The sequence below is a fragment of the Stigmatopora argus genome, chromosome 16, assembly GCF_051989625.1.
Source record: "Stigmatopora argus isolate UIUO_Sarg chromosome 16, RoL_Sarg_1.0, whole genome shotgun sequence".
In the NCBI taxonomy this organism is placed as follows: domain Eukaryota; kingdom Metazoa; phylum Chordata; class Actinopteri; order Syngnathiformes; family Syngnathidae; genus Stigmatopora; species Stigmatopora argus.
The window spans coordinates 1,169,836-1,197,703 of record NC_135402.1 but is presented as its reverse complement, the minus strand read 5'-3'; the positions used below and the strand labels follow the sequence as shown (position 1 = coordinate 1,197,703).

The 27,868-nt window shown below is 41.2% G+C and overlaps 4 protein-coding genes across 6 annotated transcripts; 1 reads left to right on the top strand and 3 right to left on the bottom strand.

The window, feature by feature from the left end:
- Positions 1–82: 82 nt before the first annotated feature.
- hmgcs1 (3-hydroxy-3-methylglutaryl-CoA synthase 1 (soluble)) lies at positions 83–5,195 on the bottom strand. 2 transcript variants are annotated; one of them, XM_077622925.1, is made up of 10 exons: positions 4,880–5,195; positions 3,650–4,098; positions 3,439–3,564; positions 3,142–3,306; positions 2,729–2,897; positions 2,481–2,651; positions 2,298–2,404; positions 2,099–2,224; positions 1,298–1,455; positions 83–1,200 (listed from the first exon to the last, which is right to left on the bottom strand). In XM_077622925.1, exons 2-10 carry the CDS (start codon positions 4,095–4,097, stop codon positions 1,171–1,173), a joined length of 1,500 nt encoding a protein of 499 aa, XP_077479051.1. In that variant the 5' UTR covers position 4,098; positions 4,880–5,195; the 3' UTR covers positions 83–1,170. The 2 variants fall into 2 exon arrangements, with proteins under 2 accessions (XP_077479051.1, XP_077479050.1); XM_077622924.1 differs by having other exon boundaries at positions 83–1,151; positions 4,880–5,174.
- A 245-nt stretch (positions 5,196–5,440) lies between these two features.
- ythdc2 (YTH domain containing 2) lies at positions 5,441–19,177 on the bottom strand. The gene is made up of 31 exons (XM_077622921.1): positions 19,017–19,177; positions 18,161–18,320; positions 17,981–18,071; positions 17,295–17,491; positions 16,123–16,319; positions 15,001–15,167; positions 14,286–14,388; positions 14,045–14,207; positions 13,716–13,823; positions 13,518–13,639; positions 12,500–12,635; positions 12,307–12,433; positions 12,160–12,225; positions 11,865–12,037; positions 11,394–11,490; positions 11,144–11,231; positions 10,865–10,945; positions 10,711–10,793; positions 10,398–10,503; positions 9,963–10,076; positions 9,619–9,891; positions 9,429–9,555; positions 9,036–9,241; positions 8,783–8,966; positions 8,532–8,623; positions 8,308–8,427; positions 7,695–7,816; positions 6,833–6,989; positions 6,520–6,726; positions 6,204–6,386; positions 5,441–6,069 (listed from the first exon to the last, which is right to left on the bottom strand). The coding sequence occupies exons 2-31, from the start codon at positions 18,312–18,314 to the stop codon at positions 6,007–6,009; spliced, it is 4,107 nt and encodes a 1,368-aa protein (XP_077479047.1). The 5' UTR covers positions 18,315–18,320; positions 19,017–19,177; the 3' UTR covers positions 5,441–6,006.
- Positions 19,178–19,266: 89 nt separating this feature from the next.
- Positions 19,267–24,780, bottom strand: dcp2 (decapping mRNA 2). Of its 2 annotated transcripts, none has more exons than XM_077622926.1 (11): positions 24,502–24,780; positions 23,003–23,154; positions 22,665–22,792; positions 22,038–22,136; positions 21,806–21,958; positions 21,623–21,735; positions 21,357–21,461; positions 20,913–21,015; positions 20,686–20,784; positions 20,566–20,617; positions 19,267–20,163 (listed from the first exon to the last, which is right to left on the bottom strand). In XM_077622926.1, the coding sequence occupies exons 1-11, from the start codon at positions 24,642–24,644 to the stop codon at positions 20,042–20,044; spliced, it is 1,269 nt and encodes a 422-aa protein (XP_077479052.1). In that variant the 5' UTR covers positions 24,645–24,780; the 3' UTR covers positions 19,267–20,041. The 2 variants fall into 2 exon arrangements, with proteins under 2 accessions (XP_077479052.1, XP_077479053.1); XM_077622927.1 differs by lacking the exon at positions 24,502–24,780 and adding an exon at positions 23,885–24,456.
- On the top strand, positions 24,469–27,580 carry reep5 (receptor accessory protein 5). The gene is made up of 6 exons (XM_077622930.1): positions 24,469–24,491; positions 25,071–25,255; positions 25,443–25,536; positions 26,913–27,051; positions 27,138–27,306; positions 27,374–27,580. Exons 2-6 carry the CDS (start codon positions 25,141–25,143, stop codon positions 27,421–27,423), a joined length of 567 nt encoding a protein of 188 aa, XP_077479056.1. The 5' UTR covers positions 24,469–24,491; positions 25,071–25,140; the 3' UTR covers positions 27,424–27,580.
- The last annotated feature ends 288 nt before the right edge of the window (positions 27,581–27,868 follow it).

The window sequence follows — 27,868 nt, the reverse complement described above, 5'->3', positions numbered from 1 at the left end:
GAAACTGGTGTGTCATTCAAAAAAAAAACTCTATTACATGCACATTAAAACCAATAACGTACATAAAGTGAGAAATGGTGGCTACAGTATTCGTGTATTTATTTTCCAGAGGTTTACAAAAATTGGATGACTAAACTAAGCCCTAAAACAGCCATTCCATTCATTCCTTTCTGCACAGCATAAATAATTTACAGCTTTTACTGTACATTAGCATGAAAATGATTATGATGGCGTGACCTCGAGCGAGCCACGTGCTAGCAAAACATAGCCACGCTGTGTTTGGGATGCTAGCGTGAGTTCAGGCACCTTATCTGACTGTACAATAGAGAATATGTACAATAGGAGACATTATTTGTTTACATTTGATACATCATAATATAAGGCTTCTTAATGGCACACTGGATTGAACAATAACCATCTGTGGATCGTTTATCCACGGCCACATTTATTTCAAGACTATTAATATTCTCTACCTGAGCACTATTTATGCCTATGCGTTATATTTGAGTCAAGATTTAACAGGAATAAAACAAGTGGACAGACGATATTGGAAGAAAGATCTTGTACACTTTTACACGATTGCCGCTGTCAGTTGGAATTGCGATTTTTAGGCTAACGCTTTTTATCAATATTGTCAAGTATAAAAGAAACAAGAAACTGATTTAAGACAAATGTGTCTTTGAGAAAAATGTCAGTGATTTCCGTTCAGAAAAGAACGATAAGACTAAGCGTCCTTTCTACTTAGTTTTAAGTAATAATACCGTACTTATTTTTTTTCCCCTCTAGCTAAAACCTTCTATTTAAATTCCTAATAAATTTCTCTCTCATCTGTAAATGATAAACGTTTGCGCGGTCAAATGAAAACATTTAAAATGTGCAATATTAAACAAAGTTGTCCCAACAGCCACGGGTTATCTGGACGAGAACAGGATATACGGTCGGCGCTTTAGAAATGTGAGACGTCGGACAGGTTGGACGAGCTAAGAGACGACGTCCCCGAACTCCGTTGCGCCGATCGCCCGCTTTTCGCAGCGTTTCCCAAATGACTGGACCTTGAAAACCCGCCAAGCGGCTCAGTTACTGACTCCGGCGTCCGAGTTGGAATTGGCGACGGGAATGCGCGGCATCTTCTTGGCCGGACTTGGGATGTGCTACGAGAAAACATTCAACTCATTCAGTGCCATTGATGGTCGCAAACATCTGGGAGCGGAAAGGATAGGAAAGACAAGGCTATGACCGGTTCCCACATGCGTCAAAGTATTATTCCGAAGGTCACCGAGGACCGCGGCTACGCTACCTCGGCGGCGGGGCCGGAGCGGATGCGTTCGGGTTCCGAGGGCAGCTCGTCTTCCAGCGGTCTCCTTGCGTATTCCCTGCGATGCTTGTCATCCACTCGTGTCAAGTACCAAGTACCCGGAAACAGATCCTCCACGCAGGCACGAGGGACGTAACTAGCTGGAAGGACACAATTCAAAATTAACTAAATGACCCTTAATTTGAAAAAACGCAATTTCGCAAATAGCTCAGTGTGTATGGACAATTAAAAGAAAAGAAACTACAGTAATACCTCGTTTATGGCAGGTAAGAAGACCTGCCACAATACCTGAATAACCGTGTTGTAGGGAGTGTTTTTATGGTGTCTATGTAAAATTACAGAAAATATTTTGTTACTTACGAATGCTGAGATGAAGACTTGTATTCCTTTTGAGTTGTATTTAATGCAGTTTATTTCAATCCATCATTTGAAGTTGTTTAGATGTGTGTTTATGTGCATGTGTTGTGTGCTAACGTTAGCTTCTTCCTTACTGTACGACTGCACGAATAGAACAAGTTTTTGCATGCTTGTTATTCATTTTAATGAGATTAATAAATAACTTTCTAGTCATTTTTTCTCATTTTTGTCTGTTTCTCAGATTTTTTCAGACAAAATTGGGACACTGGTCATTTTAAAGGGTTGAGTAGGTCATTTTTTGAACACATTACAGAATTTACATATAAAGTACTGGCCTACTTATGACATATTCAAGTTACAAAAAAAGTTCTGGAACCAATGAATTTCGTAAGTAGAGGTACGACTGTATATCAATATGTAGTATACCTAGGTGGTGGGTTTCCTCCCGGAGCTTCATGTTTTCCGAGAAGACGGCGGGTGAAACCTTCTTCCTGGTCTCCAGCCTATCCTTGAGGTCACTCACACTACTGATAAGTTTGTCCAGAGCAGAACCTGCAGGCGAGGAAGGGCGCATTGGGTCACAAAAACGTGCCTTCCCACGATTTTAGAAGACAACGGAACTCACCGGGCGTGTGGTCTTGCGAGACCCTGAGAGAATAAAGAGTTGCGGCAAATCCAGATCCGTAGGAGAAAACTCCGATCCTCTGACCCGCCAATTGCGAAGATGTGTGCCTGCAACCCATCGCAACATTTGAAAATTCATTCTGAAACAAAAGGCAAGATGGGCGGCCATTTACGAGACACCTACTGCGCAATGACGGATGCCAAGCAGCCGTAGACGGAGGGCGTGTACATGTTGCCGTTCTGATTGGATATGAGCAAGGAAAGCTTAGTCTTTCTCTCAAACAAGTCGCTGCTGGCTTTCATGAAGGCCTTTTCCACGTCTCGGTCAAAGTACGTTTCCTCCGGCTTGACGTCTCTGTCGGGAGAAGGTCAACGCCTTGAGAAGATTGGACGCTTTGCGTCATGTATTTTGTTTTTTTGCCGTCCGTTTACCTGAAAGCTTCGAGGCCGCCGAATGGCCCCGTTTGGGTGTTTGGGCACGGGTGGTTCAGGAAGTCGTTTAACATCAACCTGGCCAGAGACTTTTGCACCAGCTTGCAGTAGGGCGAGTGGAAGACCAGAAAGCCAAAGTCCTCCAAAGAAAAGCGCTTCTCTGAATCTTCTGTCATGGAGAAAAAATAAAAAATAAAATCAACATTTCTGCAGTTTAAGAAAAATCAAAACAACTGCTGTACACTGGTTACAAAATTTGACCCTAATCATGTCCAAGTGCTAATCAATACGCGAATACGCGTTTCATTTGTCAACATTTAGATGCTTTAAGTAGCAAATATGATTTCCCCACAAGGATCGTTGAACATAGCAAAACTGAGTCGTTGAAAACCATTTGAAGCAAACCAACCAACCTCTTTGCCACTGAGCATGGATCTTATTTCGGTAGAGCGAGTAGCAGCGGTCCAAGGCACTCAGGTAGCACTCAATCGACAGCTTGCCGTCCACCACTGGATACTCGGACATGAGGTTGGGTTTGTAGAAGTCATACGCGTGCTGCATGTGGGTTCCTCGCAGCCCTGCAGAAGACAAAGGACACTTTGTTGGGCTGGTTTCCCTGGGAAATCCTCACAGACATTCCTAGACTATGCAACTATTGAGATTTTTTTTGGGGGGGGGGATACCAGCAGATTTAGACAAGCAGATCTCACCTCGTTCAAAGGCCAAAGGAGCGTTGGGCCCAATGAGCATGGCCACGGCACCGGCGCCCCCCGTAGGTCTGGCGCTTCCTGTGGCGTATACGGCGATGTCCCCCGCTACCACTAAAGCGTAGCGTCCTAGACGGAAGACGGGCAGAAAAATAAGCGTTTGCCATGAAATCCCCACACGGCAGAAGCACCGCCCACTTTCAAAAATACCCACCATCCCACGAGCTGGACTCCACCCAGTTGACGGCGTTGAAGAGCGCCGCCGTCCCGCCGTAACACGCATTGGTCGTGTCGATGCCTTCGACGTCGGTATTGCCCGAGTCCTCGAAGAGTTGCATGAGGACCGTTTTCACCGACTTGGACTTATCGATGATGCTCTCGGTGCCCACTTCCAAGCGACCGATGGAATCGCAGGAGAGGCCGTTCTTCTCCATCAGCCGTTGGACCACCGTCAGGCAGAGGGAGTTGATGTCCTCGCAGTCCGAGCAGAAGCCCATGCGGGCTTGACCCAGGCCTATGGTGTATTTGCCAGGCGCCACTCCGTCAAACTCTTCTAGCTCGGCCTGGTCCACGAACTGGGATGGAAAGTACAATTCCATGGCGATGATACCCACATCTTTGGGCCACGGGCCCAAGCAGTTGATAGAGGCAGAACCAGGCATGCTGTACGGGAAGAGAATGTCGTATATATTATATTTAGTTCACGTCTTTTAAATGTTTACCATAGTTCCTAAGGTTAGGAAACAGCCTAGTAAATAGAACTTGAACTGTACGTAAAGAAATGGCTACATTGTGGAGTCTCCAAACTCTCCATAGAAAATATACAGGAGAACCATAGCTACATAATGTGCTGTAAGTTCATGACAACGCGATGTCAATGACTTATCAAAGTTTATCGACAGTTTTTTGGAAGCCAATGATAAAAAGATAGACAACGTCAGGCTTTTGTTGACTGACCCAATCGAAATGAGGAAGAAAGTAGGTGAAAGGCCGACAGAGTTTGCCGAAAGGTAAGCTAGGTCATCACGGTAGTGCCGACATCGGTAACTCTTTCGTAATTCGTTCTGTAGATATAGTCACATGAGGCTAGTTTAATGTGAAGCCACACGTGCCAAAATGTGACAATGGAGGTCATTATTATTTTAATTTGGATAAACTACTCAATAGTGAGTGTATTCTGCCGAAAGAAGTCGTCACAATAGGAAGTTTTCTAACCGGACAAAATAGCTTGACCGACATGCTGTTGAGCTAGCTCACGTCGGTCTTGTGACATCTTACAAAAATAAAATAAAAATTACATTACAATTAATCATAACATACAATTGAGTATAATAGTCATATGGTGAAAAATCAGGACATAGATAAGAAAACATAGCGTACATGTTATAAACAACAATTCAACCGATCAACCTTAATGCTACACGTTGAAAAAAAAAAGTCTTACCTGTTTAAGTAAGACGCCAGGAGTTGAATTTTGTCTGGACTCTTTGTCAATTATGTAGCACCTTTGAAATTGCAGTAGATCGGGCACAACCGTATTTATGTACTAGGATGACATGGAAGCGTAACCTATGCCAGAACACAAGAATATTCGACCAATCGTATGACAGGATACAATTGTCATGTGCGGTGCTACCAAGCGCGCTGACTCCCTAGCCAATCAGAAATCAAGAACGGCAACCGTGCGTCAGAGGCGTAAGAGTGGTCCAATAGAATGACGTGTACGATGTCTGGTGAGAGCGAACGACCAATCAGAGGATCGGCGTAATTCCTGGCGCGGTAAGAAGCTCTAATGTCACCAGTCCAATGTTCGTGTGTGAGTGCACAACGAAATACTACTCTTGTACTCTTAAAACTTATCAAATGTATAGAAATACTTCACGGAGGACAAATAGAAGCTTTAAAAGACTATAAAAGTGCAAAAAAAATGAAATATGTATACGTTTTTTGACTGAAAAGAATTAAAGTAGTACCACAAGAATAACTATGTTAAGGCCAGACCAAGCATGGAAAAATAACAACAACAGTTTATTTATTTTTTAAATATAGAACAATATTTAAAATGAATTCTTTTACACCCATTTACAATAGGCCACTAATACATTTTGAATAAGATGGCTGGAAATAAAAAACACTCAGCCTTCTCACTTTGACATTCTTTGGTTCAAATAATTCCCAAAGTAGCCTCAACAATTTCATAGACAATAGAAATACTTACTGTAAATCACATTCATGAAGTCAAACATCATAAAAGAGCAGCATCAATGTTCTCATTGTGTGAAGATAAAACGACAATGTGCTAACCTAAATAAAAACCTGTAAGTGTTCAGTCATTTTGAACAGAAGAAATGTTTCAAATGACGTGAACATTCAAATTCATCACTTACTTGGGTTGTCTTCAATTGAAGTTCATATACGCTAACGATAAATGAACAAATAACTTGCATTCATTCCAATCGTTTTCAGGAAGACGGTCTTAACAGGCAACAAGTAGATTGGTCTACGATGAGGAACAGTGTCAGAAATACTGGAAAAGACGCTCCAACGATGCGCAAACATTTGAGCTATTAACTACGACTGGCTGCTTTTCTCCCAAAGAGACAACAGCAGTCCGCCAGTGTGTGCGTCCAACTCCTAAAAACGGGAAGAAGCATTAAAGAATTGAAACCGTTTTTTAAGAAAAACACAAAACAGATAAACAACCTACAGCTTTTTCCTTCCTGGATAAAACAAAAAATTAAAATCGTACTGAAGATGCCAAAACTCACCTGTCCGTCTTTGCTTATTTGGACTTTGTTGTTGTGGTCAAGTGGGTTAGTGATGTGTTGAGTGCAATGGAAGGCTACATTTTCCTTGCTAAGCCACTCCACGCTAAAAACGCTTGCGAATGGCCGAAACCCCCCGTTGTGGGATCTGTTGTGACTGATCGTCGATGACATTCGAGCGTATCCCTGGGAAAAAAACAGAAAGTATTCTACTCTGGCAATCGTTTAAAAAAAGCTAGAAATACACGTGTGGGCAAAATGTGTCCCACGAGAACTTCCAATCATAGGTGGAAAAAAATAAATACTTAAAAAGATGTACCTGGAAGTGTCCGGAGCCACGAACAGAAAAGAAGAGGATGACTTCGCCCTCCTGGAAGGCCTTAGTCAGTTTACTCTCATTAGCTTGTGTGCTAAACCAGATAGCGTTCTGCTGGGAAATGTCAATGTGGCTCTGGTTGTTGCTTTTGAAGACAAAGTAACGGACCGATGAAGAGCCCCGCTGGGCTAACGCGCCTTTTGTGCAATCCTGGGAAAATCATCGCAAAATGTCAATCCCGCGACATACCGGTCGGTTTGCCAAGTTGCAGCAAAACACTTTAAAAACAAAGTTTTGAAGCAAGTATTGGGGATACCTTTTCTGCAAAGGAGCTTCCAGACCGACTCCTCCCACTCACAGATGAGGCCAAGTTGGCGGAAGGTTCCAATTGCTCCCTCAGATGTCTCGGGCTCGGTGCCGGCTTGTTGCCGAACTGGGTTTTTTTCGGGTAGTGGCCTGAGAAGGCCGGGGTCCTGGAAAAAGCGTGACAAATGTTTTTGGCCATGCCTGGATTTCTAAGTTTTCGCGGCCGGATGATTCGCCTAAAGACGTTTCGCCGACGGACGTTTGACAGACGGACAGTTCGCCGAATGAGTCGTATATAGACGGTTTTTTTGCCTTATCGCAACATCATCGCGACATTTTACCGAGGAATTCACTTCCCTGGGCTCAGTTCTAATGTCCACAGAGCTCCAGTATTTGTATTTGATCATTAAATGCTGTTTTAGGATGGATTTAACCTAATTGCTGTCATTTCACGGCTCGGTTCTGCTACATCTGCCCGCCCAAGAGTGCTTAATCCCGGGCTGCCATTGACGGTAGACTAATAAATTGAGAGTGATGAGCGGCAAAGGGAAATGAATCATTGATTTTTACTATAATTTGGACAACGGCGGCGGCGGGCCGGATTAAAAATCCTAACGGGCCGTATATGGCCCACGGGCCGAGGTTGAAAAACTTGTACACACACGATCCGGGGGCGGGGCAAGCACGCGAATCCCGTTTCGGCGAAACCTCCGTCCGGCGACCTGTCCATCTGTCAAACGTCCGTCGGCGAAACGTCTTTAGGCGAATCATCCGAGTACCCTAAGTTTTCCATCAAAACCTGGATTGACTTGAGTCGGTTTACATCGGGGGGGAAAAAGTCCAGCAGAAAAATAGACTGAAATGCAGATTACCTGTCGTTTGTTACTTGCCAGGAAGGCCTTGGACCGCCTTCGGAGTTGTAGAAAGGCAGGGGCCGCTGGCCTACTCCTAAGGGCTGCTTCAAGCCTGCTTCGAGCTCTTCTCTTGTAAGCACCTAACGGGGCAGAGTTGGAAATGTGTCCTTCTGTCATATGGTTGTGTCAAAAGGCTTCCAATTGAATCCAAATGTACAGCACAAAAGGTGAGAATTCAGTTTTTCCACTTGGTGGCTTTTACATCAAGATGTGATAAACCAGCCAGGAAAGACGACCTTGTCTCTGAAACCATCCGAAGGAGCAAAAGTAGTGGAACTAGTTTCTAGTTGCCCAGGCATTGCCTTTAGATAGATATGTAATAGTTCCCCATTTGGCCCTGCCAATGACCGACTCGGTCTTCCTGAACAACAGCGAACTAAGATTAAAACAATCTTGTTTTGGTTTTTGGGGGATTCCTTTCACCAAGAAAACAACTACGGGTTGTGGCTCGATTTAGTCCAGGCTATCACATTCAGTCAAGTCGCCCCTGAGGTGATTGTGGTATTTAAAGCTACATCTTATCTGAAATTCCACACAAGGTTGTCATATTTTAGATAATTTACAGACTTACAGAAACCAGGGTTTGAAGAGTAGCCTCGTCTTGTTTGGACCAGGGTTTGGCAGGACAGCAGATTCTCCTGATGAACAGACTATGCCACTTGCTTCTCAGGTCAAACAGCAATTCTGCAGACTGAGAGGACGGTCCAAACTTATTAAACTACCGAGTTCAAAGCGTACACATTAGCCCGATAAGTTCACGTTCACAAATATTGACAAAAGGCAACGTTTCCGGACCTCGCTGCCCGTCTGGAAGACGAGCCAATCGTCAATTCTCATCTCGGTCGAGTCTTCTGAGTCGCTGTCGCTCGTGTCGTCCCCTAAAATGCCTGAAGGGCAGAACGCCAAGCGTCAGAATCCAAGCCTGCGGCTACCGTTTCTTATTTTGCAGGTGGATTGCAATTTTTAAACCATTTCGGGAAGAGAGCACATTCACGTCATTCGCGTTTCCACCCGATCTTATTTTATAGGTAGAAGAGATAGAAGACCTTGTTGTAGAGGCGTTTTAGGCTGGTCCGAAGCGAGACGTCTGGAACCGGCCGCAAACGTGACGACAGTGATAGCTGTGACCAAAGTGCAACAGCGAACGCTGGCCATCCAGTTGCCTCTGCTCATCTCATCGTAAACCAACCACTCTGTGGGAAGGGGCTGTGACAATTTGGACGATCCATCCTGGATAGACATTAAAAAAAATAAGGCCAAAACATTGGGGTACCAAAAGGAGGGAATTGATCTCCATACCTCTTTATTCTGGGATTGATTGAGTGTGGACGTCGGGTGAAAGTTGACTTTCTTCTCCTTCTTACTAGAGGGCAGGTTATTCTTGGGGTTGATATGCAGAAGATTTGGGTACATGCCAGAAACCAAGGCCGCCTTCACCACTGGCCATTTTTCCGAATTGAGGTTCATGGCTCGTATGTCGCAATCGCCGTGGGCCTTAATGAAGCCTGGAACGTCAACACCGATTCAATGAGAATTTAGAGACGGTACCGTATTTTGCGAATAAATACAGTAGTAGCAATAACATTATTAGGATATCATCCCCCCCAAAAAAATGGGGGAATGATAGGGGCACGGTCATTCTTGTATCTACTGCTTCCTATTGGATGAGCAAAACAAGTCTTTAAAACAAACCTGTGGCGCGAAGCTGTCCCAGCAGCTGCGTTCTCATCCCAAGAATCATCTCCAAGGTGGCGTTGGACAAAAAGTTCTTTTCGCAGAAGGCTCTCTCCCTGCCGTCCTTGCGGGCATTCTGCCACGCCTAACGAACGGACCAATCGGTCAATGGAGTCCGTCCGCTTGGGGACTGAAGTGAGCGACTTACCTGGAAAACTCTCAACAAGGACACGTGGTCGCTGAAGGTGTTGGCGGCGTAATGCGCACGGCATTGAAGGACGTTTCGCTTTTGAAAGCCCAGAGGAGGAAGAATGAAAGGGTCCCGATAACCCAGCGTGCAAGCGATGGTCAAAATGGGGTCCAGGCACTTCAGGACCACGGCGCACAACACCATCTTGCCCAGGTGGGGTTCCACGGGGAGATCGGCCAGGTGGAAGCCCAGATCGGTCAGCTCTTCGTTCTGGTTCAACGCCTCGATCGACTAATTAAAAGACGTGGAGTTGAAATAATAAGATGGAAGGAAGTGGGTGACCCATCGGATGCGTTTCTTACCTTGAGGATCTCCACGGCGCTCTTGACGGCGTGCGCGGTGGGAGGTTGCGGAGCCTTGGATAAGAATTCAGCTATTGGAACGGAAGTCAGCATTTTGGTTTGCAGACATAATTCCTAAGACGCAAAAGGTGACACTTTCAGAAACAACAAGTTGTGCTTTGCAGCCAAAACAAAGAATCATTAAAAGGACTAAAGATGGAAATTAGCCTTTACGCTTCTGAAATAGAGGGTTACCATGGTTACCGGGGGAAAAAAATGGGTACCCTTCATTGCACCGTCTTGCTTAGGACCCATTTTTCCCCCCGGTAACCATGGTAACCCTCTATTTCAGAAGCGTGAAAGGTTACCCCTGAAATAGAGGGTTACCATTCTAGGGTTAATAGGTGTTAATAGCTTTCTTAAATAAACAAAACCATTGCTAGAAATCAAAATGACCTGTAAGGGCATTCGCAGCAGCTGCGGAACCGGGAATTCTTGCATACTGTTGAACTTTTGTCGACTGAAGAGGTGGAAGCAAATCCCCGGTTGGCAGCGCCCGGCTCTGTGAACAAGCGCTTCAAACTTTCAATAGTTTTTCTGGTAGACGTTGACTGGTCAAAAGTAAGGAAATTGACGACCATCTTCTGTCTTCACCTTACAAAATTGTCATCGTGCGACAAAAATGCGCTTAACGACAAAGCTCCCGCGCAATATTTGCCAACTTGGACTATAAGCGCAGCTTTTTAATCAAATAACAATTGAATTTTACCTTCCTCTTCTTTGCAGAGCACTGGCTTTTGAAATCCAGACCGTTTTTAACATTGAGATGCGGCTGATGGTGTCAAAGGATTTCTACACAGAAAGAAGAAACGTGCTCTTTTGTCAAGTCGATAAACGAGCGGCCGCTTGGAAATCTTCCGTACCTCTTTAACTTTTCCCGAATCGATCACGAAAACAACATCGTTGATTGTGATGCTCGTCTCGGCTATGTTAGTTGAAAGAATCTGAAAAGACAGATTGAATTTGACATCATCACAATAGTAGATATATAATACAGTCAAGTATAATGCTGTTTTTTTAGTGAAGACTGTACTGTGCTAAAAATTGATAGTTGTTTTTTTCCCATTCTAAATAGTACCGTTGATTTTTACCAGCTCAATAATAAAAATAAACGGAGCTCCGCCATCGACGTTTTCACTTACAATCTTTCTAATATGCGGAGGCGACGCAGTCATGGCTTTTTTCTGTTCCGAGCTCGGCATGTCCGAGTGAAGCGTGAATACTTGGTACCTGTGGCAAAAAAAAATAAAAACTGACCTTTTCATACGGTAAAAAGAGATGAGCAAAGCGTCTCATTAGAAAATTCAACTTCAATATTCCGGCAATGGGACTTTTGCTTTGGCCAATCGTGATTAAGGGTTAAAAAAAAACGTGCTCCAACCTTTATCTTACCTTCCAGAAAAGGCTGTAAATCTCTTATCGTCGTAAAGGATACGATCCTTGAGTGACATAATGTCATCGTATCCAGGGAGAAAAATCAAGACTGCACCTGAAACCCAAAAAGTAGGATTAAATCTAAGCATTAAGATTTTTACAATGCAGGACTTGCATAATATGTTGGTGAATTATTTAAAGCTCTTTTCAATTTTGTAGTTTGAACTGGATACTATGACTGGCTAAATATACCTTTTTTTGGAAATGTTTTTGACAAACACGCATTATTTTTCATGGAGTTACGTCATGATTAGTATTAAAAGTTTTTGGTAAGAAAGGACTTTGGCTTTTTTTTGCAACTCTCTTCATACGAAATATTAAATTTGAAAACCTGCGAATTTGAGAAAACAATTGAACTAGTTTCCTTCACACGATTTTCAATTTATTATTATTTTTTTGTAGTGATTAAGAGATTGTAATGAGACACACCATGAGTCGTGGTCGAGCAGATCTTGTGCAGCAGGTCCACAATGAGATCCAGGTCCACAAAGTCATCATCAAAGTTGTGGTGGTACAGTTTGAGCAGGTTGGCGTCTTTGGCGCTCTGTTGGGCACCGGCGCACGTGGCGGACTCCTTGGGCTCTTCCGTCTTTTTTAAGGCGCTGCACAAAATGTAGACAAACCTCGTTTTATTACGAGTACATTTCTGAGCCAAATCCAACTTTGCCAGCCACCCCGCCCGCCCGCCCGCCGCTGTCCATTTTCAAGACGACGTCGTACTTACGCTAAAGTCTGAAGAAGCTCGACGGCCTCGAACTGCTGAAAGTGCTTCGCAAAGTCCAAAGCGGTCCTTTAAATGAATAAAATTAGCTTTCGCGTCATTGGCTGATGATACACGGTTCAAGAATAAAGCCATCTGGACGCATCGTACCATCCGTTCCAAGCTTTCAGGTTGACGTCCGCCCCGATGTTGAGCAACTGCTCCAACTGGGTGAGCAGTCCTCGACTTGCCGCCACCATCAAAGGCGTTACCCCGTTCTCGCTGTGCATGTAGTCGACTAAACGGAGGGAGATGTCTGCTCGGACACGCCGCCACTCTTATTTAGAAATGTTCGCGGTCGTACCATCAACGTTTTCGTAGAGGATGAGGTTGAAGAGCTGGACGAGATGCGCTTGGTCGTCAAATACGAAAATGTTAGTCATGCAGGTGTCCATCTCCTTTCGGAGCCACTGCTCCAACTCCTCCGAGCTACCTAAATTCTATGGGATGAGATGTGAGGACTGAGGTGATAAAAACAAAGCACGGTCGGCTGGTTGACCACTCCAACTGTTATGATAGGTTGTCGTGTACAGACGCTCCCCTACTGACAAACGAGTTACGTTCCGAGCGATCGTTCGTAGGGTGAATTCGTTCGTAAGTTAAAATGAAGTTTAACTTACTTTTGGAAGAGTAGTACTCGATGCTTAAGGAGATGGGGGGGATTTTATATCATGAGAGGGTCTTTATCGTCGCTGGAATGGGTTTCAAAAGTGACTTCCTCCTCCGTAACTTCAATGTAGGAAGAAGTTGAGGGTCGAGGAGAAGAAGATGAGGGTTGGTGAGGATCTTCCTTGGAGGATTTACTAGAAAGTGGCCGAAAGAAGCCATCTAACGACCATTGCACAGTTTTCTTCTTTTTTTCATCATAAATGATGAGGTAGCACTGTATGGCATCATTCAATTGATTTGCAACATATGTGCAACGTTCAATATTTGGGTTTTGCTGCTCGAAGAGTGCGATGGCTTTATTTAGTTGCGTCTAGAATTTCTTCATGGGGACAGGCGTTTCTTCTTCCTCCTCCTCCTCCTCCCAGAGGAAGGTGGATGCTGGGTGAGCTCTCACAGCGCCAAGCGTCGGTATTAGCGGTGGAAAGAAGCACTAGTCGGAAAAAGGCGCGCGATACAAAATCGAACTTACGAACTTACAGCATCTCTTTCTGAACATTTGTCGACATATGCCATATGCGCGGACATGTTCATATGTACCGTTGTTCGCAACTCGAATGTTCGTAAGTAGGGGAGCGTCTGTACTATTTTCTGATTCTGATATCTAATGGGAAGTCGTGGAATTCATTTTAAATGGAGTACCGCAAGCGAGTTACCAGTCTTTTGACGGATTCCTCAATCGGAAGACCACGGTCGGAGGATGCCGGCTGTGCCTTTTCCACTCCAGTTTCCTCCACGGTTTGGCACAAAGGTGGCAAATGGTTCCCCGTTTCCTCTTCTGAGTGTAAAATTGGCCGTATTGGCATATCAGGACAAGCGCAATGCATACGGTACTCGTCGGTAAACCTTCGTACTTTTCTGCGATTTGTCGTGGGGTTCCCCCGATTTCTTCCGGTTGAAACTTGTGAACCGAAGAATGTCTTCCAGGAACTGTTGCTTCACTTCAAACTGTCTTCCTTCGACTAAAAATGTGAAAACAGACATTAGTTGTTGAAGCAATACAATGAACATAAACAATAAAACCACCAATCTATACGTCCACCAGTCAAATTAATGTCTACACAGCCTGGAAATGTGTTCGATGGAATAAATGATTTCACCTCAATTAATAGTTCAACTAAATCAAAATCAATGGATCGACGGCTTCGGTGGGCCTTCAAAATCCAACTTCTAATAGACTTACGGTGGATAACGGGACAGGACCAAGCGGCAAAGTACTTGAGGAACAAGTCGGAGTCCAGAGAGGCGCTGGAGAGTATCAGTTTTAGGGACGGTTGTTTATCAAGTACATCCAGCATCTTGGTGAGCAGAAAGTCCGTCAGACCGTCGCGCTCGTGCACTTCATCCTAAAAAAAAAAACCAACACAGTATGAATCACTTCAGCATGGAATTTTTCATGAGGTTTTTGGAATTGTATTGCTCACCACAATGACGTGTGTGACAGAGAACATACTGAGGTCTCCAGTCATCAATGTGCGGAGCAGAACCCCGGTGGTGCAGAAGGTCAGGAGAGTCCTTGGAGAAACCCTAAAGTTTCAAAATGAGGAATTATTTGAGAAAAAAAATCTGTCAAAGATGGCAAGAATCAAATCATAGACATCGAATCCACGCGACCGTGGCTTAAATGCATTAGAACAGGGGTGTCAGACTCGGGTTGGTTCGCGGGCCGCTTTAACGTCAACTTGATTTCACGTGGGCCGGACCATTGTAGATATAATATTTAGATTTTTTTGTTTATAAATGGATTAAAAGAACTGAATTAAAAACCCTGAATATTCCGTTATTATAGATCTAAAACAATGTTTATGTTAGCTTTTTTTAATATATATATATTTTTAGATTTTACGAAATGATTTTTGACCTAAAAACAGAAAAAAATGGATTAAAAAATTACAATTATTGATTTAAAAGGGGAAAATCAGGAAATGTAATATACATCTATACTCTTCATTTTAATTTGATCCTAAAACAGAAAGTCAGCACTCATGATTTACTTTCCCGGGCCACAAAAAATGATGTGGCGGGCCAGATTTGGCCCCCGGGCCGCCACTTTGACACATGTGCATTACAATGTCTAGTGTGGCGGGTCGGGGGGTTTCGATCTGGCCACCAGGCCGGGTCGAGCACCAACGGTTTTACCTGCTCTCGAGTCTAATGTGATAGCCGACCGTCTGGCCTATGGGTTCTCCCCTCTCGGCGGCCACTCTCTCAGCGACGGTGATGGCCGCCAGGCGTCTGGGCTGAGTGCAGAAAATTCGGCAGGGCTGCCCTTTTTGGCTGCACTCGTCCAGTATGAACTGTGGAATCTGAGAAAACGTAGAGTTGACACAAAAAAATATGTGATAGAATAATCTGTTTCAATAAATGTCTCAATTTTCGTTTATCTGACTTTGGGTGAAACACAAAAAAATATGTAATGGAATACAGTGGTACCTCGTCATACGACCGCTCGTCATACAAAATGCTCGTCTTACGGGGGAAATTTCGATCGAATAATTCGCCCGTGATGCGGTCAAAATTTCGTGATGCGACCAAGCCAGGTGGCCATGGCATTTTTTTTTGCATATCTTTCGTGTATAACAATATCTACGAGCAAGGAATGATTAATTCAGACGAGTTTCTCATAGGACCAGGGAAATTATAAGAAATAAAACATATTTTTCAATCCAATATCCTGTTTTTGGTGGGGGGGTTTTCAGAGAGTTGGAACAAATTATAATAATATAATAATAATAATATATTATTATATTATTATACAATACAAAACAAATTAATTTGTTTCCCATTCATTTCAATGGGAAACTTCCGCTCGAGTTACGAGAATCTTGTCATACGAGCTCAGTCCCGGAACGGATTAAGCTCGTATCTCGAGGTACCACTGTAATCTGTTTAAAAAAAATGTCTCAATTTTCGTTTATCTGACTTTGGGTGAAACACAAAAAAAAAATCGGTTAATGGGGAAAGTATTGACACTTGAGTATTAGTCGCAGGTCCAGAAAAACTACAAAAAAGGACGATTTATAGTCCGTAAAATACCTATGTCCCTATGGGACAGTCAACTTAGAAAATGAGCGATTTTTTTCCCAGACTATATGTCACCCTCCAGTAAAAAGGCAACAGTCTAAAAAAAATGCACAATGAAGAGGAAAAACATAAGACACATTTTTATTTCCGTAGTGTATTAAGGGTAATTCCGGAAAAAAAAGCTTCATCGGCACAATATAGTCCTTACTAATGCAATATATATTTATTTTATTTTACCTGTGTAGTTTTTCCAGATCCAGTCTCTCCCACGACCAGCACCACCCTGTTGTCTCGAATCAGTCTGACGATTTCCCTTTGGTGTTGGCACACGGGCAGCGAGCCTCGAAAAGCGTCCAACTCCGACGGCATTCTTTTCGACGGCACGGCGCACACGCTGCTGTTTAACTTTCCACTCGGTCCGCTCGTGTGAAAGCCTGTTGAAAACGAGGACACATTTACGCCATTTGTCCCAACGTCGCCATAAATGCTCTCAAGCCGAGTCCTTTTTGGGATACTCGGCATTTCAAGCTTTAAATGACATTGACGTGGGAGAGTGCAACAATTTGAATTAAGCTATTAAAATCATATAAAAGCAAGCAAATCCCTTTTTCCCCCAAATTGTGCAGTACCAAAATCAGGTCGCAAACAAATTGTTCAAACAATACATTTTGCATAAACTGGTCACCCAATGGGATAAGTTTAGCTATTTTAGTTGTGATTTGTTGGATACAGTAATCCCTCGATTATCACGTCTTCACTTATCACAAATTCACTATTTTGATTCCCCCCCAGTAATTATTAAATTTTATTTTATTTTTTTTTAAGTTCATAAAAATGTGAAAATCCACGCTGTTATCGCGAATTCACTAGATTTTTTCCCCTGGTAATTATTACATTTTATTGTATTTTTTTAAAGTTCATAAAAATGTGAAAATCCACGTTGTTATCGCAAATTTACTATTTTGATTTCCCCCCGGTAATTATTAAATGTTATTTTATTTTTTTAAAGTTCATAAAAATGTGAAAATCCATGCTGAGACTCAATTTTTCAATTATCGCGGCCATGTCTGGTCGACATTAACCACAATATTTGAGGAATTACTATTTATGTCCTTTTTTTCACATGCAAAGTTTGATCCTATTTCACTGCCATTGACGGCAAGAGGTGTCCAATCCAATTGGACTGGGGGGCTTGCAGTCAAGATGGATTGGACGTGTCTCACCATCAATGTCAGCTAACGAGTTAATACCAAAAAAATTTAATTTTTTTTTTTTTTTTTTTACTGATTCTGTAAGTGACACAGTTGGTCCCAATTTCCGATAAATTCTGATTGAGGACAACCCTAAAATATATCTATTTTTTTTAAATGGATGCCATTTGAAATCTACAATTTTTAGCAGCGACCCACCAAATGGTGTGGACAAAGTCAGCTTGCTTTTGCTGCTAGCTTGAAGTTCTTCACGCTCTTCACGGCTGACGGGAAACTTATTCAGAAGAGCGCGCACGTCCTGTAGCGAAGTTTGAGAGAGCGCCAGGGACATGTTGCATCGATGACCCTCCAGGAGATCCTTCTTCCTCAAAGTGAGGAATCGATTGGAATTCTTCCTGAAAAACAAAATGTACATTTGTTCATCTTACAGTTCTCCAATGAATAACACACCGCGTGTGCCGTTGTCTCTCCCCTCCGCGAAATGCGTCTAATTTTACATCTATTAAACACATTTTATTACTATCAAACCACTGGTTATTTATTACTTCGTCAATATATGGCGAATTAAAAGAAATAAAACATATTTTTTCAATCCAAAATCCTGTTTTTGGTGATTTTTCAGAGGGTTGGAACAAATTAATTTGTTTTCAATTCATTTCAATGGGAAACGTTCGCTCGAGTTACAAAAAGCTCGACATACGATCTCAGTCTCGGAACGGATTACGATCGCATGTCGAGGTACCACTGTATATAGACACAAACGGCCTTATCATATTTTTTAAATTTATTTATCGGAATACAAAGACATTGGATATCATGTTGTTATTTTTCTGCCTTTTCAGAAAGCCAAAGTAAGGCGCAAAGTGTTGATGAATGGCACTTACCCTTTGCTTTTAGAAATGTAACCCAAAGACTGCGCCATCCGATGAATGAAGGCCCGTTCGTTGGCGGAGAACGAAGAGGGAAATTCCATTTCTGCTCATTGAGGGAAAATAAATGGTGGAAATCATTTTCGATTCAAATCGCACAGCACTGGTATGGACTTAGTTATGACGCAATCTTACCTTTTTGGTCACTGTAACGAAAGCGCTCCAAAGAGAGGTTAATTGCAATTTTGACTTCTTCGCTGATGTGAATGTCTCGCAAGCGGCCGGAAGGAGCTTTTTTGGATTTCCTTCCCTTTCCTGCTTTTTCCGAACTTGCGTGGAAATTCGACATGATGAACTGCAACGTAAAGCAAATGATTTTTTTCTACAATGTGTGCCTACTAGTACTTGAAAGTCAAAACAGGGAAACAAAACAACTAAAGAAATTGATATTGTTTACAATGTGTGGACTACTACTTGAAATGCTGGCCAAAGAGAAAATAAAATAAATGACACAACAAATTGTTTACATCATTGTTTTATGAAAAACGACGTCACATTATTCGTGCTAACATCCGTTCGTATTTATTTTACTGTTGGTCCCCCTTGACATGCTAGAATAGCATTTTCATACATGACAGGAAAAAAGGAAGAATACACGTTTATGAACGCATTATTTTGGTAATATAATTGTACATTTGAACACCAAATGTGAGTTTCATTTTGCTGAAAGCGAAACTTACATTTGAACACCAAATGTGAGTTTCATTTTGCTAAGCGAAACTTACTGCGTTTGGTGATAAACATTCGAGTCTATTCCACCATTAAAAGACAGTGGTAGATACGAAAATACAATTATTTTACACGTAAATTTCGGTAACGAGGGGAAATAATACGAATAAATCGTTTAATAGTAAAATACATGCCTTATTCCTTTACAATTTGGAGTAGCGATAAATGAGCTACATAATTTGCACGTTGGAAAATTAGCCTTGGACTCACACCCGCTTCACAATGATAGCAATTGTTAATTTATTAATGTTATGTACATTACCTTATTGTAAAATTCATTCGCTGACTACAAATTCGGTCCACAACACTTTGCTCGAAACAGAAAAAGGTGGTTTCTCTTCGTCGTCTTGATTAATTCAATTGGTAGTAGACAACGACCACTTTGTTGCCCTAGCGCCCCTAGTGGCCGAGTCACGAATAAGCATAGTTCCGTTCAAATGGCTTCTATTACGATCAATAAATAGTCTTACCTGAACCTTACGTGTTAAAAATAATACAAGACATTTGGAAAATTTGACTATTTATAATGTACATTTGTGAAGTCAAACCAATTCATGAAGCATAAACCAACATCTGTACAATAAGAAACGCCATAATGAATATAATGACAATAAAAGCATTCAATTCAATAAAACTCCCTAACATGTCTAAAATATAAACAGTCATTCAATTCACGTGAATTGAAAACTTTTAAATAATAAAAAAAATGTGATGACAACAAAAAAGCAAAACATTCATTGTGACGTGAATACAAGAGTTAAAAAAACATTTACAATGACTTTCATAAATAGGTTTTGAAAAGGAAACAGTACAATGTAGCTAAGTCTTCAATCAAATAACAGTTTTAGAAATCACAAACTGAACCCTCCAGTTAAATTGAACATTGGACGACTTAAAATTAGAATACAGCTCATTTACTGTAAAAAAAAAAAAAAAGATTTCGATGCCAATATTCGATTCCTTTTACCAATATTAATCATAAACTTTGATCCCACACCACCTGGTGTGAAATAAATGCAAAAAAAACTGCATTTTGCTTCTCTAAAATTCATCATATGGATAAAAGATTTTATTTGGTAGCGATGCCAAAAACAATCTTAATCCCCATTTATTTCACCTTAGCATTCGTAACACTACTGAAACATAGAAAAAGATATTTTTTTTAAAATGTCGAAAAATAATTTGACCAGCCTTCAGAAACAACATCAACAACATGTGATCTTGACAATTTCTGGTGTTCGGATCCAATCACAGGAGAGAAAAAAAGCAGTGATGGCAGCAGCCAGGTCAGAAGTCAAAACACCTCATAATAGCATCCTTGTCGAATTTAAAGGTGAGGAAACTTTTTGACGAGAGGTCGCCCTCAAAGTCTTTTGGGTGGCTCGCCTGCTGGCCGTTGACGGAACTGCCTATAAAAAGACAACTTCATGCTAATATTAAATAGTCAAGAACAATTTTGAAGAAAAAAAAATGTTAATACGTGACATACGCCCCCAAGAAATGGAGTTAGTAAATATGTTTACCAAAAAATTGCAGGGTTTCAATTGAGAAAACTGACCGTGCAGTTAAAAAAACATTTTCATTCATATAAAAACATTAAAAAAATAAAATAAAATGATATAATATCATATGAAAACATTCATATAATCAATGACATGCTTTTTATATGAAATCAATGTCAATTGAAATGAATTTCAGACTGTTTTTCCCCCAAATTCTTAAAAATAATCCAAATTGCAAATGTTTTAGAGCCAACTCTTGTCTAAATATGAATGATATGTTGTAAATAAGAGGAATTTAACAAACTATACCTTTCTCAAATCTCTCCAATAGTCTCCTGGGTTGAAGTCGTTTATCTTCCCTCTGTATGAAAACATCAAAATTCAAAGTAAAAGCCATCCTCCACACTTTATAATCCAAGTTGCACTTACCGATAATATCTTAATCTGCTGGCTGTTGAATCCATTTTCATTGGTTGCTTTCTTCAGGTGAGGTGACTCTTGGCATTTCTTGCCTTTTACATGATGATTCTTCAATTACAAAGTCAGGACGCAATTTTAAGTCGTCGCGTGTGGATTTGACGCCAGTCATTTTGAATGTGGCCTTCAAATAAGGAGGAACAAATCTGCAAATCAAGAAACATCACGTCTTTTCTCACCTGGTTCAGCTCAAGCTGGCTTGCCTCCTTCTGCTGCTGCTTGTGTTTGGCATAACCATCCCCGAGAAACAACTCGATACCAGTTAACCGCCGAGATTTGGACCTAAACAGAAAGTAAGAAAATGCTACAGACGGAGTTCCGAGCCATCGACGTTTCATCATCACTTGAGTCAACACAAAAGGTGCAAAAACAAACCGATTTCAATCTGTTATCCTCTCCGTATCATTTTGGACGATATCAAGTAGACTTGTCAACAAAACGTGCTGACAATTCTACGGCAATTGCCTCGAGAAAATGATAGGAAAGTGCTTGTATGACCACCACTTGTTTGTCACATTTCAAGTCTTGATGTTCTTGTATGTTTATGATCTTGACTCTTATCAGATAATGACCAAACACGCCAATTTGTTGGATTTCAGCGGTGACGGACCAGCCGGATTTACCTGGCATTGTCGGCGGTTTTCCCCGGAGTGATGGCGTCGCTCGCAAAGTCTTCGTCGCTGTCCAAAGGCTCGCCTTTCACCCGACCGATCCACTCTCGAAGCGGCCTGTTCGGGGGAAGCGCCAATCACAAAACAGAGGTGACAATGACATTTTGTAGCGATACTCAAGTTTCTATGACTTGGACGAGCTAGCTAGCGTTGCCTTGCAAAAGGGAGTATTTTTCCCCACTGTAAAACCCAATAGAGACAATTTGACTGGACATTACCGTATAAATGGAATTGCCATGAAAAAGCGATTGGGCGCAAGACCAAGCTTGGACTTTGGCGTCATGTCGTTCCGATGACACGGCAGCTTCTCAATGGGGAACCATTCGATATTCTAAAAGAGAAGATGATGGATGGAACATGATGGATTGATCGACAAAATTCAACCTAAAATGAATCCGTACCTTGATTTCCTTTCTGGTTTTGGGATAAAACTTTGTATCCTTGGACACTCCCGGAATAATATAGAGGCGCACCACTTGGTCGGTGATTTTCTGCTCGATGTACTTATCTTTGCTAATGCGATTCTTGATGTCGAAGCCGGTTTCCTCAAGGACCTGGGGGTAAAAAAAGAAACAAAAATAAAATAAATGAATCCAAATGAAGAAGCAAAACCGGAGATGACGATTGACTGACTTCACGAACGGCACAATCGTGAGGGGCTTCATCCTCGTTCACTTTCCCTTTGGGAAAGCCCCAGCCGGATTTGGCGAGGTAGCCCTGAACTAGCAACACCTGAAGAGACACCAAGAAAAAAATAATGGCACTATTTGAATAAACAACTTTATTATCATTGTACGATAACGCCGTATTTATGATGAGAATGAAACGAAATGGTCCGTAGCAACTTGAGCAACGCTCAGCAAGGCTAACGTGAATGCTAACGACCGCTGTAAAAAATGTGGCTATTATTCAAATATACTCCCACGACAAATAAACATTTTGAGGGAAACTTGCCTATTTGAGACAAAGATAAAAGTCACATGTTACTGATAAATACCTAACATTATTGATAGGATTCTTCTCAATACAGCATCGTGCTAATTTATGTACAAATATTTCTTATTTGGATGCATAGAACTATACCCTGAGTTCAATGTTAAGTTTTAAAAGCCCATCCGTAACATTAAAGTAAGTGGAAACATTAAAGTAAGTGGAAACATTAAGGCACCGATGTTGGGAAAATAAGTGTGTTATTTTGAACCCTTTGTGTGGCAAAAAAGAAAATAAATGTGCAAATGTTGGCAGTTGTTGAAAACTCACGCTTTCCAACGATTGGTCGAGAATGATTGCTCCATAAGTGGGAACCCCCATCTTGTACTCCTTCCACTGCTCCAGGACTTTTTTGACATCCTCTCCATGCGGCAACAAGAATGGACAGTGTTGGAAAAGTTGGTGGTTGTCAAGAAAACTCCAAACTAAGACGTAGTAATTAATATATTTTTTTATAACAAATTCAGTCAGGTTTAAATCCCTCATAGATGATCTGATTATAGTTATCAGCACATTTTTTCCCACAATTGTTCTGCTTTGGAAGGTTGCACTTCATATGTAGCACACGGGAAATTCGACGGCTATAAAAAATGTTCTCAAAAGGATATCAGCTCTTGCAAAGTCTCGGATTCCGCAGTGTGGCGCCGTGGGCGTGTTGGGCAGGCAGAAGTCCAAGTAAAACCAGTGAGCTAACTCAATCTGGAAGCACACCCGGATGGCATTATCTCTCTCCTCGCTAGGAATGTGCAGGATGAATCGACTATTGAAATACACAACACAGATGATTAGTAGTTATGACTTTTCCACGTGCAATCGTAAATGTACTTGACTGTAAATTCATGTAATTACCCCGATACAAAGTGGCTTAGGTGAACTGGAAGGGAATTTACACAAAATAATGGTTTTCAATTTTTTCTCTCCCAAATGTCAGGGTCAATTGAAAAATATATTGCACATTTGGAGACTTAAAAATAAAGTTGTCTTTTCACTTCACTTTGGTCTATCACATGAAATCATAAGTAGAATCCAAGTCTATAGAATAGTTAAAAATGTGTTATAAAAGGAAATGTTTAAGGAGAAGTCTTTATAGTCTATATGCAGTTAGTATTATCAATATCTTGAGTTTTACTTAGCAGGATAACTACTGTTTTTATGCATCACTTTGATAACCGTGCTCATTCAAGGTGCTGAATTTAATAGTAAAATATGACTCCAGGGGATAAACAATCAATAATACTTTCACATCAAGTCAAACAAAGAAGCAGCGATGTTACAACTTTTTAATGTAGTGTTAAAAAAAACAAAAGCCTCAAATGTGGTTGCCTCAAACAAAGGCAAAGCAACAGAACCTTAAAATAAAGACTTGGCCTAACGAATGATAAAGCATTAAAGAGATGTTTGTACTTTCGATAATCAAAAAAATGACTTTATGGTGAAACCAATGAAGTTCTATTAATTGTTGACAAACAATTAAGCACCTTATTTATTACCTGCAGAGGTCGTCCAGTATGCCAGAAGGTATGTCTGGTCTTTTTGTTTCCATGTTTGTCGAAAACGTCGAGTCTGTCGCGTAAAATGAGCTAGAACAAAAGCCATAAGCTAACCAAGCTACCTTCACGTGTCCCCATTTACATCCTTACGACTGAAGAAGTCCTCACACGGCTCTGCAGTCGTTAAAAACATGTAAATATTGCTTTCAAACTTCTCGGACGAGGACAGAGAAGCAAGAAAACAGGAAGTGGATTAGCCAATCAGGAGACAGCGCGAGATTTTTCTTTGAATGTTATTGGTTTGTTGTAATGTCCTGCAAGACGCAACAGCGCCATCATGTTATCAAGTTTGTTAGGCCTGCACGAAGCAAAATTAAGCTAACGCGAGACTGTTGTTTTTAAGTTTTCCTTTCATTATAATGTGCGTGTGCATATTTAACAACAATAATTTTGTGCTTTATGACACCGAGGATTGTAATACTGTTTGTAGAGATCATCATTTAAACACGTCAAGTCTAACAATGGCGTATATGGTTTGGATTTTAAATTACTGTCTGGACGTTGTCTCTTTTTTAACCAGGTAAAAGTGTCGTAAACGTATACTACGGTAAGTTTACCTGTTGCCTTTATTTCCCGTACTTACTGTATTTGGCAATTCAATATCATTGGAGCTCAAAAAAGGAAGCTCTTTTTTAAAGAGGCGTGGCTCCTCAACCTTGCGACCAAATTGCCATGAGGCATTAAAGAAAACCTTTTTCATTTGTTTTCAACTTTCAATGCGCCAATTCCAAACATTAAATAAAAGTTGTACATAAAATGTATTAACTAATTTAAATGCTGACAATAACTAACAAATATAAGTAAGCCTACTAGGTTTTTTTTTTTATAACCACAGACTTCCGCCTTTTCAGTCTATTTTTTTACAACGTGAGTTCCGGTTAAGTCTATCCACCTTAAACTAGAACATGTTTTTTTCGCTGCATTTTGCAAAACATTTCAACAAAATATTTAAATTGACTGAAAATAAAATAACAATGCAAATAATCTAGCATTTATCAAATGCGGGCTCTTATCTCTAATCGAAATGCTGTCTTTGTTTTGATTTACTTTGTGACTTACCGGAAACGGTTGCCAATGTCCTGCCCACCTTTGTTACGTTGCAACTAACGGGAGTGTTCGGTTTCAGGAGTGTCGCAGTTTCCCCATATATCAACTTCCTAATTCATCCTCGTTCACACCAAGGAGAGAAGCAAACCATGGCGATGGCACTTGAAAGACTTGACAAGTTTCTACGTGAGAAAAATATCATGACCGACACCCTCGCCAAAATCGAAGCAAAAACCGGCGTGAGCAGGCGGTACATCGCCCTCGGTGAGTGTTGGTGGAAAAAGACCGCAGTGGCACTCGTGGCTTTTCTGACGTGGAAAGTGCCGTGAGAGAACGTAAGCTAGCGTGTGGCAATCTATTCAAGCCATTTCTAATTAAAGACGTGCCGAGTGCGATGAGAAGGATATGGTGTAGTTTATTTGCGTCAAACAGCTGTGCTGTCGTCTTCCAGCTCTCGTTGGAATCATCGCGGTGTACTTGGTCATCGGTTATGGAGCCTCCTTGCTGTGTAACCTCATCGGCTTTCTTTACCCTGCCTACATATCGTAAGTAGATCGTGCGATATACATGCAATTCCTAATGAACTCGCTGAATTGTGTTTTAACGTAGCCATTGTCACATCTATAATTCAGTACACTATAGTGATGACATCATCCAACATGTTTCGCATGTGTGTACATGGAAAAAATAAGATATTATGAAAGAAAAAGCATAATTACAAGCTGATTCAAAAATATTATGGGTAGATGATTGATTTATAAATGTAAATATTTGTGTAGAAATTGAGTTGTGATTCTGGGTCACTTGCTGTGAATTTTGTGGCATTTTGAGTTGCGTACTATTGTTTTTTTTTTAGAAATCTGGGGACATTTCAACTGGCATGCATTTTATTCTATTATGATCGCTTCAAATTCTTGGAAGGGAAATGACTAATAAAGTGTACAAAACTGTAATGTCTATCATAATCTTTTAATATTATAAAACAGAGATGATAAAATCCCTAAATTTCTCGCAATTGTATCATGACATTTTTTAACCATTTCTTTAGAGCGCATTGCCGGGATCAAATTCAAATTCAAGTTGTATTTACAACAATTTCAACTTGTTTTTGTAGTAACATAAGATTTAGCAATTTAATTTCTATTGACGTTATACTTCAATGCCTCTCTCAGCGGATATGAGTTAGCGATTATCGCAACACGCCCTTGAGGCAAACACATGGTAAGACTACTTTTGACAAAGGGGATTATAGAGTTTAACACTGTTTTGGAAACAAACAAAGAAGACCCTATTAAGTAGGGTGTCAGGATGAGGGATGTCAAAAAAGCCCAAACATGGAACTGGGCGTGTACCTGTTAGCAGGACATCGTATTTGGCCATTGGAAAGGTCGCTACACTGTGACAACTGGAGTAAGAGTCACAATTGTGACATACAAATGACTTGACTAAATAGAAAAAGGAGAAATTGGGTTAGACGGCTCTTGTTGAAGGAGATTTTTTAGTTAAAAACGGTCAACGTGTAAAAAAAATAATAATAATTTGAACTATGAATAATAGAAAATATTTTTTTTGTGAGCCAAGTCTAATTTAGAAAGTTTTTTTAATGTCATTGTGATTTAATGGACCGGTTTGTTAAAAAAAAAAGATAATGATCACCAGGGGGTATTTTTGGGGTTCCATCAATATAATATTTTCAGGTTGGAGTTTTAAAAAAAAACAGTGAATGGTTAAATGTGCATTTTGCACTTTAGTGTACCTAGTTTCATTAAAAAGAAAAAAAAGAGCATTTAAATTCCTGTTATTGGAGTTAAAAAAAACAAGAGTGAATGGTTAAATGTGCATTTTGCACTTTAGTGTACCAAGTTTCATTAAAAAGAAAAAATAGGAACATTTAAATTCCTGTTATTTGAATCTTCTGCAGCATCAAGGCTATCGAAAGTGCCACCAAAGACGATGATACAAAATGGCTGACTTACTGGGTGGTGTACGGGCTCTTCAGCGTGCTGGAGTTCTTTGCGGACATTTTCCTCTCCTGGTTCCCTTTTTATTACACGGGAAAGGTAATAACCCGTCCGTCCGTCCGTCCATCGGGGGCTCTTTTTTTTTTGTTGACCCCGCCTTCCACGGCAACATTTCCCATCGCCAGTGTGCCTTCCTGGTGTGGTGCATGGCCCCGACTCCTAGCAACGGCTCGATCCAAATTTACCACCGCATCATCCGCCCCTTCTTCCTCAAGAACCAAGGCAAGATCGACGACACCGTCAAGAACATCAAGGACAAGGCGTCGGAAACTGCCGATAAGGTTAAGGACGAAGGTGAGTGAGTCGCGAGCACCTTTCAGCCGTCCATCAACATCAGCTTACCTGCATTTGGTCTTGACAGTCAAAAAGGCCACCGCCAACTTCATTTTCGAGGAGAAGAAGAGCACCTAACCGGGACCCGGACCCCGAACTGTTTCTGCAGCTGTCACGGAAAATAATGTTGCCTTGTTGTATTTAATGGATTACCTGTTTGCCGCGTAACGTCAAAGCCATTTTTTCCCCCAATTGTGGGTTCCTTGTTTGACAAGCCAATAAACCTGGAACTGGAGTCGCTTGAATGTTTTCTTTTTTTTGCCGTGGCAACCTGAAGGATAGAAGCACAGTGACAAATGTTAGATGGAAATATTTTACATTTAGGGAATGAACACTGACTTTGACGGTGAGGGACGTCCAATTGATTTTGACCGTTTTGGGTCAAAATGGAGCAAATGTCTTTTTGTACTTATGGTCACAAATCTGAGGTTTGAATTTATTTTCAGCACTGGCGTTTTGTAACCTGAATATGCTATTGGTTCCCAAAAATGTCAAATTTGGGTGCTGAAAACAATTTAAAAGT

Coding starts and splice junctions, on each gene's coding strand:
- reep5 (XM_077622930.1), top strand. CDS start 25,141: ATGGCGATGGCACTTGAAAGACTTGACAAGTTTCTACGTGAGAAAAAT. Junction 27,052..27,137: donor CTTTTTATTACACGGGAAAG/GTAATAACCCGT, acceptor TCCCATCGCCAG/TGTGCCTTCCTGGTGTGGTG. Junction 27,307..27,373: donor CGATAAGGTTAAGGACGAAG/GTGAGTGAGTCG, acceptor TGGTCTTGACAG/TCAAAAAGGCCACCGCCAAC.
- hmgcs1 (XM_077622924.1), bottom strand. CDS start 4,097: ATGCCTGGTTCTGCCTCTATCAACTGCTTGGGCCCGTGGCCCAAAGAT. Junction 3,307..3,438: donor TCCTTTGGCCTTTGAACGAG/GTGAGATCTGCT, acceptor TGTCTTCTGCAG/GGCTGCGAGGAACCCACATG. Junction 2,225..2,297: donor CTCGCAAGACCACACGCCCG/GTGAGTTCCGTT, acceptor CCTCGCCTGCAG/GTTCTGCTCTGGACAAACTT.
- dcp2 (XM_077622926.1), bottom strand. CDS start 24,644: ATGAAAAAGGTTTTCTTTAATGCCTCATGGCAATTTGGTCGCAAGGTT. Junction 22,793..23,002: donor CCGAGACTTTGCAAGAGCTG/ATATCCTTTTGA, acceptor ACAACCACCAAC/TTTTCCAACACTGTCCATTC. Junction 21,736..21,805: donor AAACCAGAAAGGAAATCAAG/GTACGGATTCAT, acceptor CTTCTCTTTTAG/AATATCGAATGGTTCCCCAT.
- ythdc2 (XM_077622921.1), bottom strand. CDS start 18,314: ATGTCGAATTTCCACGCAAGTTCGGAAAAAGCAGGAAAGGGAAGGAAA. Junction 18,072..18,160: donor TCGTTACAGTGACCAAAAAG/GTAAGATTGCGT, acceptor CTCAATGAGCAG/AAATGGAATTTCCCTCTTCG. Junction 11,232..11,393: donor TTTACAGCCTTTTCTGGAAG/GTAAGATAAAGG, acceptor TTTTTGCCACAG/GTACCAAGTATTCACGCTTC.